The 18228-nt window shown below is 39.8% G+C and overlaps 1 protein-coding gene across 3 annotated transcripts; it reads left to right on the top strand.

The window, feature by feature from the left end:
- Positions 1-12: 12 nt before the first annotated feature.
- On the top strand, positions 13-17887 carry epn1b (epsin 1b). 3 transcript variants are annotated; one of them, XM_087835388.1, is made up of 11 exons: positions 13-348; positions 860-1006; positions 3152-3259; positions 3844-3999; positions 5308-5436; positions 5858-5978; positions 6072-6247; positions 6718-8113; positions 8652-8798; positions 9176-9328; positions 17783-17887. In XM_087835388.1, exons 3-11 carry the CDS (start codon positions 3191-3193, stop codon positions 17824-17826), a joined length of 2391 nt encoding a protein of 796 aa, XP_087691514.1. In that variant the 5' UTR covers positions 13-348; positions 860-1006; positions 3152-3190; the 3' UTR covers positions 17827-17887. The 3 variants fall into 3 exon arrangements, with proteins under 3 accessions (XP_087691514.1, XP_087691512.1, XP_087691513.1); XM_087835386.1 differs by lacking the exon at positions 17783-17887 and adding an exon at positions 9885-12562; XM_087835387.1 differs by lacking the exons at positions 13-348; positions 17783-17887 and adding exons at positions 371-559; positions 9885-12562.
- Positions 17888-18228: the final 341 nt, after the last annotated feature.

Genomic DNA, 18228 nt, shown 5'->3' with positions numbered 1-18228 from the left:
GTATGCGTGTGTGTGTATGTGTGTATGGTTCAAGGGGACCTAACTGACACACGACGTCATTTAAAGCTTAGACCGTAACCGTAGGCAACAGAAAAAAATTATACTTTACTACCATAAAACTGAATGATATTTTTAATTTTAAACAAAAAGAAAATTCTTTTTAGGCACAAAAGAGAACTAGATTGTTTATATTGGGAATTTAAATCAATCAATGAATAAATAAATATATAAAGACATAAATAGCACTAATTTTGAGAGGGGGCGTGGCCTGGCAGGTGCTGAAAACTGCGGAAGCGGAAACCGTCCGGTCGTGTCGTCTCCTCGAAGATTCCTGAATATCTGCTCATGGTTAGTGCTTTATTTTTACTGTAAATATGCATGTTTGATATGCAAAACGTCAGTTGTAGTTTTGAACTAAAAGCAGGGGACGTTTCGTGGAATATATCCCACCATTTGAACACTAAAATCGGATATTTATGATGGTGCTCGCTGCCTTGACAACACCGCTTGGCTGTTAGCCATATTGACGCCTGCTGACCGTCTTCTGTCGCTCTCCGAGGTCCTGAAAACACGTACTCTGACTCTTCTTACAAACACCACGACTGCGTATCCTAAGACTAAGTATCCAGTTGCGCTAAACATGCAATTTTATCTTTTCTTTTCTTAAAATTTATCTAACAAGCCCTGGTAGCTAACTAGCTTGTAGCTCATCTAGATTCTGAGCTAACGTAGGTGGGGATATATGTTTGTCGCAGTGACAAAGCTGTCACTTACAGTAGGTTAGTTTACGCTTTGCAGTCAGTTATGTGTACCTCCCACTGGTCAGCTCTTTTATATGTTGACTGGTTTCTCATTGCAGCGTTAGGATCTGGTTTCTGACATCCTCAGACAAACCAATGCAGGCAGGAGGAAGAGGGGATCAGCAGGATGAATGCTAACTGAGCCAGGAGCTGCGCAAATACAACCGAAAGTTCGACTTTTACAACAGAGGAAGATTTTACTGAAGGTATGTCACTGTGTTGTTCATGCGCGAGAACATATAGTTGCATTGCATATGATTTGTGTATTGATTACTGTTATATGTGGCATTGCCATCGTCAAAATCAATTGAGTTGTAGATTAAAAAGCAGGCCAGTAGGTCAGAATTGTATTGGTCCAGAGTGAAGTACAAAAAACAAACAACTTTATATGCAGCTGCAGACTGAAGGGTTTTGGGGGGGTTTTCCGGCTCAAAGGGAAACCAGTATTCATAGCTGAATGAAAGAGCAGTTCTTTGACTGTGTCTTTCACAGTGTTTTTCTCCATTTGTGGCATCTACACCATGCATGACATTTAGATTTTTATGTAAGAGTTTTGCCTCTGCACTAGCAACTATAATGATTCCTATCATCTGACAAAAGCGTTAACAGACTGCTTTTTAGTTGTTGTTTTTTTTTGTTTGTTGTTTTTAGTTTGGGGGCTTTTTTGAATTCATTTAATAGCACAGTGAAGATTACATGGAAGGTGGGGGATGGGACACACAGCAAATAACCTCAGGTTGGAGTCAACCATGGGCTGTTGCATCTAGCCTTGCAGCATATCTTGACTTGCTTAGCCTATGAGCTAATCGAGCATCCACTTTAACAGAATTTTCTAAATAATTAATTTAAAAAGTTTGTGCAGATGCATGTTGTAGTAATAACAACAAATAAAAAACGATTGTCACTGAATCACAAGGCAAAACTTGGCATTAACATGCCTCAGCAAAGCATTAGGGAAACAGTGGCTAATTCCCGTCTCGGCCCTGCGGGTGGTCTATCATTCAAGCTCGAGTCCTCTACCACAGGCGTAGGATTTTGAGGGTCCTGCGCAGTATCTTTGCTGTTCCTAGGACTGCGCTCCTCTGGACAGAGATCTTGGATATTGTTCCTGGGGTCTGTTGGAGCCACTCGCCTAGCTTGGGGGTCACTACACTAAGTGCTCAGATCACCGCTGGGACCACTGTTACCTTTACCCATTGACAACTTCTCGAGCTCTTCTCTGAGCCCTTGGTACTTCTCCAGCTTCTTGTGTTCCTTCTTCCTGATTTTGCTGTCATTCACTATTGTTACGGCCTCTTTCTCTGCTTCTCCACCACTACTATGTCTGGTTGGTTAGTTATCTCTAGTTTGTCTTTCTGTATCTGGAAGTCCCACATGATCTTAACTCAGTCATTCTCGACCATCCTAGGGGGCGTCTCCCATTTTGACCTTGGAACTTTCAGACCATACTCGGCACAGATGTTTCTGTATACTTTGCCAGCTACTTGGTTATGGCATTCCATGTGTCCCCTGCCTGCTAGCATCTTGCACCCTGCTGTTTGTTTGCATTTGTTTTACATTTCACGTTCAACATACGTTGCCCATATGTAACTTAGAGGTCACTCAAATTTATATCCACGATGGAATTATGTTCAAGTCGGAGTGAAGTTTTCAAAAAGCTGTGTAGGCCTGGCCTGGATTTATAATAATAATGATGATTGTGATTACAGAAACAAAGTGTTGCTGTTTGAAACTATAGAAAAAAAACTCCACATGGGTTCACCTGAGTCTCCGTCTAAGTGCTCACTCTCTGCGGCTCATAAAGTGAGCCCATCAGAGACGCTGCACTTCAAATTACACCAAATCTTGTGAGTGTTTTTATCACACACATGCTCATAGACATGTGGATCTACAAGATTTTCAGTCATTATTATAAGTCAAAGTCTTGTGCTGCTTCACTGATTGTGCAACAAGCTGAAAGATGGGGTTTATCATCTGCCAATCTGCTGGCTTTGATAAAAAACTGATCTGAATAGGCCAACAGCTGGGTAGTTCCTGGTCCAACATAACATTTTACTGGGTCTTGGCAATCAGAACACCAGTTATGTTGAACCATGCAATCTGACTAAAATAAACATAGCATTTTCACAAAACAATAAACCTCTGCTTCATCTCTATTATCGACCAACCGTCAACTACAAAAATGATGCACAATTAGCAAAAAAATGTATATGTGGATGTAGCTTCAGATAAAAGTTAGGGTAAATTTCCTTGGTAATTGATGTAAAAATCCTAAAAAATTTCAAAAATGTTACATTTTTAGAACTCTTTGTGTTTTCTTTTGCTTTGTTCTCATGTTTTCTCTAAATCAGATTGCGGTGGTTTGATTCCCCACCTCTCCTCCGGACATCATGACGTCTTCTATGCTCCGTCGACAGCTGAAGAACCTGGTCCAGAACTACTCTGAGGCCGAGGTCAAGGTAGGAGAAGCTAGATTTAAATTGTGTATGACCTCAAAACCATAATGTTTCCAGCCTTTCAATTCAATATAAAATAATATTTTAAAAATTATGTAGGTTAAGTTCAGGATGGCAATAAAGGTAAATGTTTATTATGTAGTCTGTGCATCATTGTATGCACAACAAATAATACATTTCTGGCATATGTTTGAACACTAGTAGCTTTAAATTCATGTCGTCTGGTGTGGTAACAATTGCTTATACTTTAAGAGGATAGAGTGACTAAAGGGTTAATCAAGTAAAAACCCTACTAATTAAAACAAAGCAGAAACCATCAATTTTAAGCCCTGAACCTGAATTTCTTAGAGTCAGGGGAAAATATAGAGATGAATTCCTTTTTTGGATGCTGATCTCAAACATGATCAATAATGTCCTTGAGAACTGATTACTAAACATCTTTGGTAGCATGGCTCATGTAACGAGATGCTCTGCTGCTGCCAGTCCTCCAAAGCCCTGATGTTAACATTTTATAAGTTAGCATCTCAAACTTTCAACTTTCCTGAAGCTGTTTTGGCCTCTTTCTACTCTCCTTGCTTCTGTTGCAGGTGAGAGAGGCGACATCCAATGACCCATGGGGCCCATCCAGCTCTCAGATGGCCGACATTTCCGACCTAACGTACAACGTTGTGGCCTGTAATGAGATCATGACAATGCTCTGGAAACGGCTGAAAGACGACAAGAACTGGAGACATATCCACAAGGTGAGCGACGGTGAAGGAGTAACACTGGAACAAAGAAGGGTTTGCTTTAGAGGATAGATGCTGGTTTCAGACATATATTGGATTCTTTGGGGATGAGATGTCCATTTATTCACAAAAAAGATGGGAAACATTCATCTTCAGATATAGTCAGTTTCTGTCTTCTGTTACTTATCTCTACAATGCGGTGCCCATCTGAAGAGAGGGTTATTTCTTATTTGTTTTGGGGGTTTTTTGCAGCTACAGTTTCCAGATGTCCCTTTAATGCACCACATGCAAAGTCATGTTATTTTGATACAGCTACACGATACAGTCACTGAATACGTCTGTGTGATTGTGCCTGTTCAAAACATGGCTGTACAGATTGTGTGTTGCAGTTTGCTCCAAACTACATGAGTGACTGACTGAAGTCATCTGTCACAGGAAACAATAAATCAATAAAATTAACACAAAAGAACTAGTTTGAGTTTTAATCCATCACAGTGTTGATTGAATTAGAGTGAGGGCAGCATGTAAAACCTCATATACCACAGTTTTTGTTTTATTTTTGTGATTAACAATAAAAGGATTGTTGCATTGGTTAAACTCCTCAACTATTCCCCAAGCCTCTTACCCTTAAGTTTCATAACACTGTTTCTACTTGTTTCCTGTGCAGCCATTATCAAATGAAAAGCAAAAATAATCTAATAAAACAGACTGTGTAAGTGAAGGTTGAATTCAGTGGAACAGCATAACAGTAAGCTAGCACATAGGGAACCCTCTATCAGCTTGGTGTGAGGGTTGGTGTGACACAAGAGGAAGCGGAGAATAGGGTGAGATGGAGGCAGTTGATCTGCTGTCACGACCCCCTGATGGGACCAACAGAGAAGAAGGAAGTCATTCTTCATCTAAGTAGCATGTACAGTATCTATATAGGAATATGCAAGGTTTTAAAAATTGTAAAGTTTTTTTTAATATTTAGTGTTTTTAAAAAAAAAAATTACAGCAAAAATATATTTAGTTTCTCTTTAAAAGCACAGTTTAGTCTATTAAGTGGCAGTTATTACTTTCTGAACATCAGCCGTATCACTGCTTCCATTTCAGCTTTGCCAGTCAGCCACATGACTCAGTGTTGGCTCATCAGTTCCAGAGAAATTATGTCTTTTCAGTTGTTTTTCTTATCTTTCATCCGTTGCACCAATATTTTTTGTTCCTTTTTACTTGCCCTATTTATTCCCTAATGCAGATAAAACAAGAATCATTGTAGTGATAGGAAACTGCATTTTTACTGTATATAAATGAGTTTGAGTTGTCATGTGTTTTTTATCCTAGTCCCTGACACTCCTGGAGTACCTGCTGAAGACCGGTGATGATCGCGTGCTTCTGAAGATGAAAGACAACATCTACATTGTCAAAGCTCTCACAGAGTACCGCTTTGTAGAAAAGGATGGCAAAGATCAGGTGATGCACACTTCCTGATGATGTCAAATGGATACAGTCTTTTAGCTTCCATTAAAGGATTTCATGCTATGCATTAAGACAGTTACTGGTACTATAATATTTATGTCATTAACCTTCAGACCAGGTTTACAGCAAGAATGAAAATGTAGTCTAGGTTTGCTGCCTCAATCAGCTTAAGATACTCCCAACTGAAAACCTTTTCAGAGTAACACACACATTTAATTTCTCTACAGCAAGAATACAATTTGGGGGGGGGTTAATCATGTGCTATAGTTTGTTTTAAATTAGATCTTGAATAGTTCTGATCTTGTTTTGCAAAAAGCATTGGGGTTTTCTTCAAGGACAAGTATTTCAGGCTTAAATAATTTTTCTGAAATGGTCAGAGCCAAGTGAACGCTTATTGTAGCCATATTTGTGCTAGGGTGTAAATGTGAGAGACAAGGCCAAGGTTGTTCTTGTTCTTATGGAGGACGATGAGAAACTAAAGGAAGAGAGAGAGTTTGCTGTCAAGACCAGAGAAAAGACATCAAAAAGTGCAGCTGGTAAGCCTTTTTTTTATACCACTGCTAAATACTGTTGTTCCAACAGGTTTTCTTCACTGATCATTTATATTCTTTTGCTTACTTTCTAACCAGCATCATCTGCGGACAACGTCAAGGATCCAAACTATAAGCCGTGTTATGTACCTGGGGCCTCAGGGCTTCCATCTTTGGACAACATACCCTCTGTAGCTGACTTGACTGCTTCCTTCGCCGCCCGCAAAGAAGAGCGGCTTAAACAGGAAGCTGAGAAGAAAGAAACCGAGAGACGGGTAAGTACAGTGCACAGGTGTAGAAAGATCCAACATTACACCAATATGATGCTGCCAAAAGGCTCTATTTCAGTTAAAAATCCATTGCCGATAAATGGTAGGCTAACGAGGAAACTCTCCAAACATTTAGCCAATGTGTTTACATTTGAAGGCCTTGTTTTATTAAAGTAAACAAAAAAATCTCAATAGGCAGAAGCCCATTGCAGATTCCTATGATGTGTTGCAGTTTGATCTCCTTTGGTTTTTAGGGCTGCCTCAGTCCAAGAACCTGCAGTCTATCCAGCAACTATAGTCAGCTGCCAAGAGTCTAACCTAGCTATAAATTTAATTACTGTATGTGCTGATTAAGAACAACTATCGTCTGTATTGTGCCATTAAATGGAGGTAGCCACAGCATATAGCATTTTGGTATATGAAATTATTATGGCATATGAATTATTTGTATTAACCATTTTGCAACGATATGCTAGGCCAAGATGAGTGAAGAGGAGCTAAAATGGGAGGATGCTAATAAAGGTTCTGATGTTAAAACTGATGCTTGGGGAGGAGAGAAAGAAGAGGAAGTAAAAACGGACCCATGGGGAGCCCCCAAAGAACCTAAAGAGGCCGTAGGTCCATGGGGCACCCCCTCAAGACCTGACACAACTGAAACAGCAGCTAGCAGTGGTCCCTGGGGGTCTCCAACAAGTCCTGATAAAGATCCATTTGCAGCAGAACAAACTAATGATGATTCTTTTGTGGCACCGAAAAATGGGGAAGATCCCTTTGCGGCTCCGAAAAATGGGGAAGATCCCTTTGCGGCTCCGAAAAATGGGGAAGATCCCTTTGCGGCTCCGAAAAATGGGGAAGATCCCTTTGCGGCACCGAAAAATGGGGAAGATCCTTTTGCGGCACCGAAAAATGGGGAAGATCCTTTTAGTGCATCAAAAGATGACCCTTTCAACACCCCAAAGGACAGTTCAGACCCTTTCAGTGCCCCCAAAGACACGGAGGATCCATTTGCTGCTCAGAAAGATGAACCAGACCCTTTCAGCTCTTCTAACAATGATCCGTTTAATGCTCCAAAGGATGATCCTTTCAAAGCTCCCAAAGATGACCCATTTATCGCCCCAAAAGATGATCCTTTTAGTACTCCAAAAGACGATCCCTTTAGTGCCCCTAAAGAAGATCCTTTCGTTACCCCAAAAGACGATCCATTCAATGCACCTAAAGACGATCCATTCAATGCACCTAAAGACGATCCATTCAATGCACCTAAAGACGATCCATTTAATGCACCTAAAGACGATCCATTTAGCTCTCCAAAAGATGATCCCTTCAGTGCAAAAGCATTAACACCCCCTAAAGAGGACCCATTTGCAGAACCGTCATCAGGGAAAGAGGACCCTTTCACTGCTCCCACAACACCACCTAAAGAAGATCCTTTCTCAGTGCCAACCAAACCTGCTCAAGATCCCTTTGCTGCACCAACAACACCACCCAAAGAGGATCCGTTCTCTACACCATCTTTACACGCAAAAGATGACCCCTTCGCTGCCCCAACATCTCCACCTCAAGAGGATCCCTTCTCCACAACATCTAAACCGACCAAGGAAGATCCCTTTGCTGCACCAACAACACCACCTAAAGAAGACCCATTCACAGCGCCATCCAGTCCACCAAAGATAGATGCCACAGATCCCTTCGATGCCCCTCTAGTGAGCTCGCCTCAGAGTAGCACAGCTGCATGGGGAGCCCCAGCCACTTCTCCACCAGCCACCGGGTCAGATCCCTGGGGGACCACGGCAAGTGCTTCTTCACCTATCAGTAATTCTGATCCATTTGGAGATGCATCCAAAGCAGACAATGACCCGTGGGGGCCTCCAGGTAAGAAACAAACAAATACTTGTACATGGATAGTACTTCTCAGAACTTAAAGCTGAAGAATTTTGCTAACTTCTAACTGGTTTGAATTAGTCGTAGTTCGTTATACTTATACGTTATACTTGTACTTCCGTCCGTTATACTTATACTTATCTGAAAAAAGATGCCAACTTTTTTTCATTGGCTGACCCTTATCAACAGAAGGTGGGTGGGGCTGCTGTGCTCACCACTCCTTGCACTGAGAATGCATTGTAAGTAGGTGTATATGCCTTTCATTTCCACTGTGGACTTTTACATGGCACTTTAAAGTGCACACATTCACAAAAAGGCATATCAGGAATGAAGACTGATTTTGGAAACTGATTTTTATCAGTTGTAGAAATACCTGTGACTAAATTTGTACTTACATCACACGTGGCACCTTTGTCTTTGCTGAAGAAGGCTGAGTAGCATGGTCCAAAACTCTGGAATAACCAGAGGAGTTAATTCTGTCATTTATTTCTCCATCACCTGAACCTGTCTGTTTAATTTACTCATCTAGCTTTGGCTCCTGCCAGTACAGACGATGCATGGGGTGAACCTGCTCCACCTTTAGACTCCTCTCCATCTAGTGACCCCTTTGGAGATGGAGCAACTAAATCCAATGACCCCTGGGGTGCATCAAGCAACACAAGTGGCAACGGCACAGGTACATCACTTTCTACACACTGTCTGAATACATGTTTGTGTCATTTATCCATTATTCCTATGAGCAAACACTGATTGTCTGTGTATAATCACCTATAACAAACTCTGCTCTGATTTAATTGACTAAATGTTTGGCTTGTCTTTAATTAATATCCTGAAAGCGGGGACTCGTTAAACCTTCATTATTGTGTCCATACATGGTGATTTGCACGTGTCACCATTTTCCTTGTTTTCCTCCTCATTTCCCCGTCAGTCAGCAGTCACCTAACAGTCTTAATCTATTAACCTTCTCTTCCACTTTGCTCTCTCTTCTTCCCTGACCTGTCCCCAAAAGAAAACACCTTTTAGAGTAGAACTGGACCTTTTATTTTATTGCAGGAAAGCACTCGAAGCAGGAAGACGCGACGTATCGAAAGACTGCTTCCTTCTTGGGCTCAGCAGAGGCATCACTGGTTGACTTGGACGATCTGTTTTCATGTGACCCTAAACCCAGACAGCGCCCTCTCATTGACACCCAAACACAAGCCGTCGGTAAGGACAGAAAAAATGACGCGTCAGTCTGGGCGAAAAGTAACTTTTCTGACAAATTCATCATGTGGAAATATTTGTGGTGCGCTTGACTCAAACGGATGCATGAACACCCTCGAAGACCTGACAAATGAACGTTACTGAGCATTAGTCACTCCCTGCTGATTTTAAAAATGCATTCCACTTGTGTTTGTCTAAAGCCATTCAAAGATAAGATGAGAGGGGTGATGGCTAATATTTATCAGTAGGTTTGTATGGAGAAACTTATTGTGGTCGTGTGTTTTACCTCCCCTTCCTGCCCCTGTGTCCTTGCTGTAGTGTGTAGATGTTGTTCTCTACATTAGTGTGTGTGTGTGTGTGTGAGCGAGCATTAGTGAAGTTACTCTGCATAAAGACTAGTGTACATTAACCAGCAGATGTATAACCCTTCTCACCCCTCTCTCTGCTCTGCCTTGGCACATTTTCTCTTTACTGGAATTCTTCAAACTGTGTTTAACTCCCACCCTCCGTCCTTCCCCCTCAACCCTCCATCCTCCTGCCACTCTCCTTGATTTCCCAGGCACTTTCATAACAGCGGGCATGACATCCAGCCCTTTGCTAAAACCAGGAGCTTTTGCTGAAACTTCACCCTCATACTCCAACCCTTTCATTTCGACCATAGCTTCCCCCCATGGTGCACCAACTCCCACTTCTGGAGCTAACAATCCTTCAGCATCATTGAAAACTCTGGAAATGTCTAATTCTTCCATCAGTATGATTCAGGCATCTCAGATGGGTCCAGAAACACAAATGATACATCCCATTTATGTCAATGAGAGTCCACAATTAGGACACAACATGAACTCCCCCGTTGGAGGAGTGGGAATGGTGCAGTTTGGATATCCAGGCTCAATCTTAATGGGAACTGGAATGATTCACTCAGGTGTCTTTCAAGAAAATCACCCATCAGGTGACGGTCAATTTAGAGGCTCTGTCCCACAGGCTGGCGCTGAAGTCGTCTCAGGCAGCGGGTCAGATGAGATGGTGAACAAAAGTAATCCATTCCTGTTCTGACAACTCGACATGTAATTTGGATCTCTGGAATCACCAAAAGGGTAGTTTTGCATGTTTAGTGCTACAGTTTAGTGTATGCATTCTCATTAGGATCAATTTTAGAGCAAAATATCTGAACCTTACTTTGAAGTGTCTCTTTCCCCCCAAACCAATGCAAAGTTGTTCTGACTGATCACCTTAGCCTGTAATGGAAATGTCTATCTTTATGGTTGTGGAGCCTTGGAGGAAGACATTGTTCTCCATAGATAAGAAGGGGTCACAGAAAGGTAAAACTGATGTGAAGCATGTGATGTGGCCTTTGCAGTGACCTGCTGTGGCAAATCTAGACCAGCATGTTTGAGGGTGTTCTCCACCGCCATTATCAAAACACCAAATGAGGCAATATCTTTAAAAGACAGGAGTTCATCCCTCCAGTAGAGTTCCAGAGACGCGAGTCATTTTTATACAGAACTAGGCTGAGAATTAGCACAGAGCACAAGAGCCCACGTATGACACATTCTCACTGAATCATATGCTTTTGTCTGGTTTGGACAAGCAAGCTGCCTGAGAAGAGCAGGAGACAGGACGCACATCTACACTCCCTAGTGATGAACACACAGGATGATTATCTGTGCAGAGCTCACCACGTGCAAGTCGGCATTCACAATTCAAATATATAGTATACGTGGCAGTTTTTATGTTTCTAAGCTTGGTTGTCAAAGTGCTGTTGAATTTAGCCAGAAGGAAATGACAGTACTTAACATGTACGAAGCAATCTAAATATTTGACGTGGTAAACTTACATCTGTGTCTTTCTAGAAAGGAAACAATCGACAAAAGTGGTGTATTGATAATGGGAAGTGGTGAGTATATATTTAGAAGCATAAACATGCAAAACCGCCTAATGATGCTTTAATAAAAAAACCCTTTCATTCCTGAGCTTACACTAACCTCCCCTGAACTCAAGATGCTGCCCATAAAGCAAATGTATACAAACACAATGTGTACAGCGTAATATATATAAACAAATACACAGATTATTTAAAAAAAAAAAAAGCAGTGTAATTCTTATTTAAAAATTAATTTATTCAATTTTTTTTCCTTTCCCTGCACAAGTGTGACAAACAGAGAGCACCTCAGTGTGTCTGTGTGGAAATCCTAAAGAGTTTTCAGTGTGTTTGAGTGTTGTGACAGGACCTGTAAATCTTTGACTGGGACATGCGTCACTGTAGGATTAAGGGTGCGTGTGTGTGTGTGTGTGTGTGTGTGTGTGTGTGTGTGTGTGTGTAGGTGTGTGTGTGTGTGTGTGTACAGTATTGTGCTGATGTAAATAGTGGAAGTATTTACAAGTAAACCTGGAAATATACTGTACTGTATATCAGAGTGTTGCAATCACAAGTAACTATTTATTGATCTATTTATTGATTATTAATTTATTGCTTGGTTAATTATTGACACAGCAATGAAATCCAACAAGATCCAAGGTCAGGTGTAACTTTCATTTCAGGCAGGCTGGCCTGGTGGTATTGATCGTGTGACGTTAACTGACTTTAATCTGATCGGTTGTTTAAATATTTCTTTGTGAATCAGCTCGGTAACCAACGGTGGCTTCATCTTCCCGTTTAGCTCTGTAGACATTTTTGAGTCATTGTGTAATTGTCTTCTTGGTTTCCCGGCTCTTTCTGAGGAGAAACTGAAATACCGTTTTGGCGAAATTAAAAACAGAGTTCAAGAATTTCAACTTGTTTAATGCGTATGCTGTTTGAGCGGATGTGTATGCGTACTTGCTCCTCATTTACGTCAACACAAACATCTGAAAGGAGACTAAATGGTTGTATTTTCTCTTCTTGTTACATTTTACTTTGAAAACTTAAATGGTAGCAGGATTCATCATCGTCATTTATGAGTTTTGAAAACAGTAAATTAAAGCCACAGTGAAGCAGGCAAACCTGATGAAGGGATCACATGGCTTTGTTGTGTTTCGTGGGCTGTACGAGTCCTTACTGTGTTACTGACTCGGTAATATGTGAACGTTGGTGGAAAAACAGACTGGAATACAGTCTAGCTTCACATGACTATTATTATTATTATTTCTCAGATTTAATTTTGTATGAAATGAATTTATTTTGCTGTGTATTAAAATGTATAGTTGTGTTGTAAACTGTGACAGTACATTTGAGAAATAAAACGATTCATGATACAGTCACTCTGCCTCTTTTAGGTCTGGTTGTCTACAGTGGATCCCTCAACTTCTCAAATCTCACTTTTCTTAACCTGAATTATTTCTCACTCATGATTTCTGTCTTTGAGGACTTTCTCACTGTTACCACTAGAGGGCCATGATTACCAACATTTACACAGAACATTTTCCAGCACCCATGCAGAAGAAACGTTAAAGCTATAAATATTTGCACATTCATAAATTCTGCATCGTTAGCAAATATGGGATTTTTTTTTAGTTGTTGTTATTATTACTATCATTATGATGTTTAAACCAGTTGTCTTAGATTTGTATGGAATAAATATGCAGACATACAGCCACAAATCGTCAAAGTTAAGTAACTGTCTTCAAACAGTATCTTTAGCCTATATTTATTGGGCCACAGCATTGGGCCTGCTTTAATTATTCATTCACTCCTCATTCATTAATCTCCTGATTAATTTAGAAGTGCAAGGGTGAGTGGAGGGCAGATGAAGCTATTATAGATATTGGGCACAAGAGCAGAAAATATAGGATTGACAGATGAGCTGAGTCCCTCCATTCATGAATAGAGGGCTTAGTGTCTTAAAAACAGACCAGGGCAGATTGGGAATTTGACAGTCAGCTTCAGTCATTTTAGGACACGATGGTCAGTTGAGACCTTGTCGCCTTTTTTTTGTACAGTAAGTAGAGTTATATAATCCTAGCCATCGCCTTCATACTGCAGGATAGATTCAGAATAATGACCATGAACAATTTTTTCTGCTCATTACGAATCATCGAACTAATTAAACCTTTGTAAGCTGATTCTGAATGAAAGGTGTCACCATATAAATCACAACCTGGCAAAATTTTCATAATTATAATTATTAACGTTTGTTGTACTTGAGTCTCTCTTTAAACCAGTTTGGATGGATAATAATCATAAAATCCTCGCTCGCAGGCTGAGGAGAAACATGTTTAAAATTAGCCCAACAACACATCATTTGCTCTCTCAGTGTGTTTGGTAACATTTAGACGTGTGATTGCTCAACATATTGCTTGCAAAGTCAGTGATGCCCACTCACTACCCCAGGGGGTAGATGTGAAGAGCAGCTCAAGTTACTTTAAGCTAATGCTTTCATTTTAAAGGACTGGTTAAAAAACAAGGTTAAATATTAATGCTGTGTCAGGGCAGCTGATGAAAATGTCACTTAAAGCAATAAATCTGGAAGCAGGAAAAAAGAGTACGTTGGTTAAAAAAACAGTTAGTTAAAAGGAGAACAAGCCCACAGAGTGGAGCTGCTATAGATGAGAATGAATCCAATAACAGGAGAACAAACAGATTTCTTTAAAAGGTCAAATTGCATCAGAGTAGTTAAGATAATATCATAAACAGTAAAGTCACATGCTTCTTCTTTCTATCGTTCCCATTTCTGTTGTCACAGCAACTTGCCTATCCCTTACATCCTCTTATGTGACACCAGTACTCTTCATGTCTTCTTTCCATGAGTCTTCTTTGTGGTCTTTATCTTTATCCAGTTTATCCACCATCCCTCTTCTGCACACGTCCAATCAATCTCACCCTTTCCTCTGTACCTCTGCCTCCAAACAGCACGATCTGAGCTGACCCTCTGATATACTGTCACAAACCAGGCACCACAGCCATGACAAAAAGGGAGATGCCAATTAAAACACTGTTTATTTTGAATGTAAGAAACAAAGGAAAAAACTAAACTAACCTAGGCTTTTTATAACCATGGTTTGTGATCAGCGGTGTAAGTCGATGCATGATGAGGACTGTGTTGTTTAGTGCAAGAAACAAAACCAAGAAGCAACCACAGAAGACATCTGGAGGCAAGCCGCTCAGCCTTAATGTGCTTCTTATTTAGCCACTCCTTTGTTCCCCTGGTGTTCTGAGTCACTGTCATGCTGGAAGAGTCATCGATGACCCATCTCCAAGATTAACAGAAGTGGGCCCCATCCATCTGCATCATGATGTCATCCTGCACCCTTAGCATAAAAACAGCTCCAAAGCAAATGTTTCATACTCAGCATTTCACTTCCTCCAGCCACAGTGCGTTGAGTTGATACCAAAGAAGTCAACTTGTTTTTCATCTGACGGCAGCATTTTCTCCCAAGACTTCTCTGAACCATCTCTGATGTTCACTGACATTCCTTCCTGAGGGGGGGATCAATCCATCACAGTGTTAACAACAGTATTCTTGGTGACTGTGCTCCCAACTGGCTTCAGATACTTAATATAATTTAATAAGCTCCTCCCATGTAGTTTTGTACTGATCCACCATCTTCTCATGATCACCCTCACCCCATGATTCAAGAGTTTACATGGAGCTGCAGACCAAGGATGACTGATGGCCGTTTAGAGTTCTCCGTCCTCCAGACAATCGCACCTACACCTGTCACCTTCTCACCAAGCTTCTTGCTGATGGTCTTGTTGTCTATCCCAGCCTTGTGCAGGTCTACAGTCGTGTTCCTGATGTCCTCTGGGAGCTCTTTGGACTTGACCACGATGGTGGATTGATTGATTGGGAGAATTCCACTTAAATTTCTCAGTGAAATTTAAGTCAATAACTTCTATGTGATGCAATTTCTTCTGGACTTTTGTTGGATTTCTGTCTCTTTCAATTAAAATGAAACTACCATACAAATTCATTTCAATACAGCAGGGGATCAAATATTAATGTCCCTGTATACAACACAAATTCATAACATTAGCAATTTAAAGCACTTTCACAGTAGTATGCAATGTTGATGACTAACCAGATAAGAAAACAAGAGCTGGGCCTCACATGATTTCTGACTGGTGACTGATAATTAGAGGGTTGGTAAGGTTTTGGGATCATCTTAGGATACAGATGGAGAAGTTCTTAAAAACGTGTTTTAAGGTGTAGCAACAAAACAGATGTTTCAGGCAACTGAAGCAAGAAAACATCCAGCAAACTCAAAATCATTTTCTAATCACAGCCCAGTGATCTGTGCAGTCATGACTCAGTATAAACAGTAGCTGCACTTCACTTGTGTTAAGACGGGTCAGAGTTTAAGGAGCAGAATTACAATCACAACACCAGCTCTCGTCTCAATCTAAGCCTTTCTATACCATGTATACAAATTAATCTATAGGAGGACAGGTCAGCAAGGCCGTGACTGAGGGAGGAGGCGTGATGAGGAAGGCAGGCGAGGCGAGAGTGGAGGAAAAGACACTGCAGGGAGCAAAGGGGAGGGAAAGTAACAGATGGACTTGGGAGGATTAGAGGGAAATCTGGGTGGGTTTCTGATGGAAACTCACCCAAAGAAGCGCGAGGGAGTAATAAGGGAGCATGAAAAAGAAAGGTGGAGGAAACAGGAACCCTGCTTGAAGACAGGTGAAGGAAACACAAAAAGAGCCTCTCCTGAGATCCAAGGAAAGGTAAGTAGATTGTTTTTTCATTATGTTCTGCAAGTGTAAGCCGATCAATCGGCAGCAGCTGGATTTCAGCTTTTACTGATGAGATGAAACAAAGAGCTCTCTCAAACAGGGAAACTATATTTTTTACTTGTATTTATGGAAATCTGTGATGCTTCAACGAGCTGTGTTAATTCAGTTTTTCTATCGCTGACATCTTAAACCAGTAAAAACAGCATTTCTAATCTAAGACTGAGATCGGAGTCAGTAAAATTGAATGTCTTGAGGAAGGTGTCACCGTATCGGATCGTCACCATCGTTGTGTTAAACCTGACAATGATTTTATTATGATGTCTGTGGAAAATCTAAAAAATAAATAAATAAATAGCTCAGCCCCTCTCCTTCTAGGGATCTTTGAATTTCAGGTTTTGTGCAGTTTGTCTTCATCATTTAGACTTTTATACTGATGACGTGGTCAGGTGTGTGGTACCAAATAATCCAGCAGAACAGCACATACATTTGTGGAGTGTGTGGATAATAGGTTTGCCTCACGCTGATTTGATAAAATGAAATTAAATCTCAGTGCCTCGTCAATCAAGTTGTGAATTTAGTCATTTGATTAAATTGGGGCTCTGTGTGTGGGTGTGGGTGTGTGTTTATAGCGTACACAGAGAAACTCCTGCTGTGATGCCCATCAAACTTTATCTAAAGTAGTTTTTGGAAATAGCTAAATTTTTATAGTTATCAACACAATAAATTTTGAAAAGAAAACTGTCAAATACTGGGAAATATGACTTCAAATATGAAAACACACACGCACTTTTGTTTTCACTCTCTTTACTTCTTTATTTAAAAAATGGTGTTTTTCATGTTCTAGACATCTTTAATGATCTCTATGTTTCTGACACACTGATCGTATTTTGTAATTAATTGCTTTGTGTGAATTTTGCTTTTACTACACGCTCCAAATCTGCACACATTCAGACTTCAGTGGAGTCTTTTTAAGTAATTGCTTGTGTACAAGCAGAGAGAACACAAGAACTGGTGATTAAGAGGTCAGGCCCAATACATTTGTGCTTATAATGTATGATGTGTTGCAATAGGACATGATACAATACAATATGGTCTGATGGAATCATATTATATTATATTATATTATATTATATTATATTACAATATAATATAATATATTGTAATATAATATGATATAATATAAATTTATTTATTTATATTATATATATATAATATATATTATATTATATTATATTATATTACAATATAATATAATGTAATATAATATAATATAAATTTATTTATTTATATTATATATATATTATATTATATTATACTATATTACAATATAATATAAAATAATATAATATAATGTAATATAATATAATATAATATAAATATATTTACTTATATAATATATATATAATATATATTATATTATATTGTATTATATTATATTGTATTGTATTGTATTGTATTGTATTGTATTATATTATATTATATTATATTATATTATATTATATTATATTGTAATATAATATAATATAATATATGTTATGTTATGTTATGTTATGTTATGTTATGTTATGTTATGTTATGTTATGTTATGTTATGTTATCACAGGGGGCTGGACCCTATCCCAGAATTGTATTGCTACATCAGATTCTAGTTTAATGATTTGAGTCTAATACGTTGTATTAAATATAACCAATTTACAAATGTGGCACCTGGCAGGATCAAGTGCAGCTCAAATCACTTGAGAGTGACTCTGTCTTCATGACTCCTAATCCCAGATCTTTGCCTCCATCCTCTGTTTTTCCCTCTCTTAGGTGGTCGTTCAGACAATGACAGCATGAGTGTCAGTAAGCATTAAACTCATCCACCTAACTCCGCAAGATTACCACAGATTACCAGGCCCGAGGTAGGCCTGAGACGCTGGACTAATCACAAGAGGAACAGGTTGAAGAACGGGATGTGCCCTGAGAGTGGAAGCGATTAGTCTCAAAATCCACAGGATAAGATTTAGATGTTTGTCTTTATCTGAGAGGGGAGAAGATATTAATATGAGAGCTGAGCGGTGACTGCAGTGGAAACATGGGCTAAATTTGTGACCAAAGTCTCCAAAAGGAAACAAAGGTCCCAAATTTAAACCTGGCCTGCTTCTCTCCATCATGCCTATTTCGTTTAAGTGACACTGCAGCAGGAGGAGAGTTAGAGCTCCCCCTGCATCCTCTGGCCCGCACATCTGTCTCTTGTTTCCTTTGTGCTGGAAAAG

This window comes from Neolamprologus brichardi, chromosome 22 (assembly GCF_056152115.1).
Source record: "Neolamprologus brichardi isolate AB-2024 chromosome 22, ASM5615211v1, whole genome shotgun sequence".
In the NCBI taxonomy this organism is placed as follows: domain Eukaryota; kingdom Metazoa; phylum Chordata; class Actinopteri; order Cichliformes; family Cichlidae; genus Neolamprologus; species Neolamprologus brichardi.
The sequence above is the reverse complement of the archived record's forward strand: the minus strand, read 5'-3'. Positions and strand labels throughout refer to the sequence as shown.